General features: G+C 55.4%; 1 protein-coding gene across 1 annotated transcript in view; it reads right to left on the bottom strand.

Annotated features, from left to right (window-relative positions):
* Window positions 1–1776: 1776 nt before the first annotated feature.
* Window positions 1777–3889, bottom strand: part of LOC105978860 (bone morphogenetic protein 8B-like) — a gene marked incomplete at its 5' end in the record, with an annotated part of 33707 nt that continues 31594 nt past the window's right edge. The window contains 2 exons of the mRNA XM_013005247.2: window positions 1777–2412; window positions 2890–2936. Coding sequence (XP_012860701.1) covers window positions 2263–2412; window positions 2890–2936 — 197 coding nt within the window. The remainder of the gene's footprint in view (window positions 2413–2889; window positions 2937–3889) is intronic.

The raw sequence follows: 3889 nt of genomic DNA, 5'->3' as shown, positions 1-3889 counted from the left end.
CCCAAAGCTGTGATGTGTGACTATGGGGGAGGCTGGTGGTGACTTGCTGCTTTTCAGCTGTTCTGCATGATGAGGGTTGTAACTTCTCTCCTTCTGGGCACAGATTGATGGACAAGCTAGTACTGATGGTTCAAGACTCTGGGTCTATGAACGTTTGGTTACTCTAACTGTGCCACGTCATTGGCAAGGAAAAATTCTGTTTTCAAAGTGATTGGCATCTTTACAGTTCTCCACTCTGCTTGGTGCTGAAAAGAGAGAGGGGCTAGCTAAGTACTGAGATGGCAGAGAGACTCTATGCTACAGGACGGCCACCTAAGCCAGTGCAGAGCGATGAGGCTGAGTTTGGGTTCAGTGTGAGGCAGGGCTGGGAGACCTAAACTCTCTAACTGGAAAGCCCTCTAGAGCAGTGGTTCTCAACCTATGGGTCACAATTCCTTTGGGGGTCTAATGACCCTTTCACAGGGGTCACCCGATTTATAACAGTAGCAGAATTAGTTATGAAGTAGCAATGAAAATAATTTTATGGTTGGGGGTCACCACAACATGAGGAACTGTATTAAAGGGCCAAGGCATTAGGAAGGTTGAGAACCACTGCTCTCAAGGGAGGAACGTTCTTTGCCTTCTGTTAAGGATTGAAAACAGGCCCACAAGAGGAAGTCACCTGCATGTTGGGTCTCCTCCATCCAGACCAGAGCATAGGCCGCTTGGTGGATGGGGACACTCCACCTGACAGCCTCTTTGTACAGAGGACCTTCTCCCAGCTCCCTTGTTGAGGCTGCTGTCCCTCAGCAGGGCCCCTCAGCTCCACCCTCCCAGAGGCCCCTCCTCAGAGGTGTGAGTCCCAGGCACATAATTGCTCCACCTTCACTGGGCCAGGAACTGCTTTTAATGACGGTCTCCCAGGGTTCACACAGCTGGACTCTGTCTGTGCCCGCAGGTTAATGACAGGCTTAGTAAGTCAGAAATCAAATAAACACACCAACTCCCAGCAGCTGCTCCAAGGAGAAGAGTGGTTTCCGGGAACCTTGGGGCCCGAGACAGACCTGCCCACCCGGCTCAGTTTAATTACCACCTGTCACTCCCATGGGACAAAGGCCTTGTCATGGGTCTGGGAAGGAGGACATGACTCCTGGGCAAACAGGTGACACAGGCTTTTGTGACCAGCTTGGTTTAGATGACTGGGCACCACAGACCCTGAAAAGCCCTGCCCTTGTGTCTTCCCCACCGATCACCCAGCATGGTAGACACGAATGTGATCTGGGTGGGACGGACTGCCCTAGGATGGCAGAATATATCAAGCAGTTCTAACTTTACATGCTCTCTTTGATATCTTGGTACCAGGCTGCTAGGTCAATCATTTTGAGATTCTGTCCAGATCCAGGAGAGAAACTGTCAAGACAGACTGCTGATGTCTGCCACAGAAAAGGATGAGGGGAATGGTGGCCTGTGTGCTGGGTTACCCGCCATGCTGAGCTCAGCTCAGCCAACAGATAACTTCACACCCCACCTCCCTGTGGGTCAACATGGTGGTGGGGAGAGATGAGTACATGAGAAGCCCCAAGGTTCTGGCCCTACAATGGCCAAATGCCCTCCTACTGAGCATCCTCTCCAGTCACAGAGGCAGATGTGAGGCAGGAGAACATATGGGAAGACGAATGCCATCAGCTGTAGCCCTGAATCATGCTGCTCATCATTCAATTCTTCTTGAGTTGACCCATCTGTCTATCCATGGACAGTGGTTTGGTAATTCAGATCCATGAATATGCAACACCAAGGGCAAGTCCATGTTCTTTATTCTCTAGAGATGCCCAGTGTTGAAGCTGGGAAGGACAGGCTGTGGGGTTCTACCTGAACCCTGTGAAGAATGGAGTAGGACCTGGATAGGCCAATCTTGGGTCCCAGGTGCCTTCCAGGTCATCCCACAGTGAGAAGTCTGGTAGGCCCTCAGACAGGGCTTTTGTACCAGCCCTGGAGAGCCCAGTCAGCATGTGCTCCTGGGACTGCAGGATAAGATGGAACCCTGCCTGATGACTAGGAGCCCCAGGGCTGGAAGCAGAACAGTGCCTCACAGCCCTGGGCTGGGGTGGGGTGGGGATTTGTTAGTCCTGGAGCAGACAGAATCTGGCATGAAGGCGGCAGGGGCATGGACATGTTGACCCCTAAAGGGCTTCCTTTCCACCCTGCCGGAACCACGGCCACACTTATGGATTTCCTGCCTGTACAGCCTCCCATGGCCTTGGCTCAGTGGGGCGGTGGGTGGGCTCAGTGGCAGCCGCAGGCCTTGACCACCATGTTGCGGTGCTTGCGCAGGATGACATTGTTGCTGCTGTCGTAGTAGAGCACTGAGGTGGCGCTCAGCTTGGTGGGAGCGCAGCAGGCCTTGGGGACGGCATCGGGCTTCATCAGATGCACCTGGGGTGGGGGAGTCAGGTGGAGGGACAGAAGAGCAGAGGCCTGAGCGTCAGGCTCCTCCCAGGACCAGCCCACCTACTCTCAGCCCCACCCAACTTCCCACCATCACCACACCACACCCGTCCCTCCACCCTCTCTGGTGGTCCCAGCAGGTGCCAAAGGGCACAGCTGACTCTGGAGATCCACGCCCTCAGGATGCAGCCTAAGCCACTGGCTTGGTGGGCCTGGCTTTCTGCCCCAGGGCCACCCACCATGTCCATTCTTGCTGACCCAGAAGCACCTGCAGCTGAGCCTACTGCAAGGAATTATCTTTGGCCGCTCCCCTCCCCATGCCCCTGGGGAGCCATCCATGGTGCCTTCTTCATGTCCCTCATCACATCCTGTCTGCATCGTGTGGGTCTCCCTCCCCATGGAACATTCTAGACGTGCCAGGCTCACCCTTGCTGTGCTCAGCATGATTATCTAAGTACTTGGTACCCTCGTGACAACTTCTGAGACAGTACTGCTGTGTGCAGAAGAGGAAACTGAGGCACAGAGGCCAGGGCTGAGTCCAGAGTCCCAGGGTAATTTGGTGGTGGGGCCGGGGCATGGCCTAGGTCAGTGGTCTCTCTACCACACCCTAAGACAGCTTTCACCACCACAAAGAACCTGCTGGCAGAGCCTTTTCATCCCCGAGAAAGACTTCGTAGAATGAGCTGCCATTTATACCAAAGGTCCCCAAGGTCACACTGCTGTCCACCAGGGTCAGAGAGATGGAAGGACATCTGCTGCCCTCACAGGAGCCGCTGAGCAGACTCTAAAGGCAGCAGGAACCAGCCTCGGTCCCCGGGGGGCCCTCTGAAGAGGCCATGTGACAGACACCACCCACCTCTGCCCACTGGGCAGTTCTCCAGCCTGGGAGCCAGGGAGGGTCACTGCTGAGCTGGGACCCTTGAGAGGAGTCAGCACCATGGGCCAGAGCCCATCTGTGACTCAAGCAGTGTCTCATTGGATGAGTGACAAAGAGACGCGGTCCTTGATACCTTCCAGTACCAACCAGACTGGCCTGTGGCATCTGACGGCCATTCCTTCCCTCCCCTCCTGAGCCATGTGCATGTGGGACAGCTGCTCAGACGCTCTGTGACTGGTGGGCTGTACATCCTTGACTAGCAAGCTCGCATGCCCAGGCCTGTGTTCTCCTCTGCCAAGTGGGTGCAGTGATCCATTTCTCATTTCCAACACAATCATAGGTCTGACCCTGGCCTCATGCCGGCACTGGTGGCATGGAGACTCGGAAACATCCCAGCCACAGACATGGCTCTCGTGGCCTCAGTGGGGAGTGGATGGGCAGAAGGGCAGCATTCTAACCAACAGAGAGCCCATAATACGAGCAGGCCCCCAGTGCTGAGTAAGAGGTGCTGACCGCTTGTGCCCAGAGGGGGGCAGTGGGGAGGCTTGCAGGGCCCTCCAGGTGCAAAGACAGGGGGTGTGGGACTGT

Source organism: Echinops telfairi, unplaced genomic scaffold, assembly GCF_000313985.2.
Source record: "Echinops telfairi isolate 266 unplaced genomic scaffold, ASM31398v2 ScPeMD7_7457;HRSCAF=8495, whole genome shotgun sequence".
Classification (NCBI taxonomy): Eukaryota; Metazoa; Chordata; class Mammalia; order Afrosoricida; family Tenrecidae; genus Echinops; species Echinops telfairi.
This window is presented reverse-complemented; position numbering and strand designations above follow the sequence as displayed.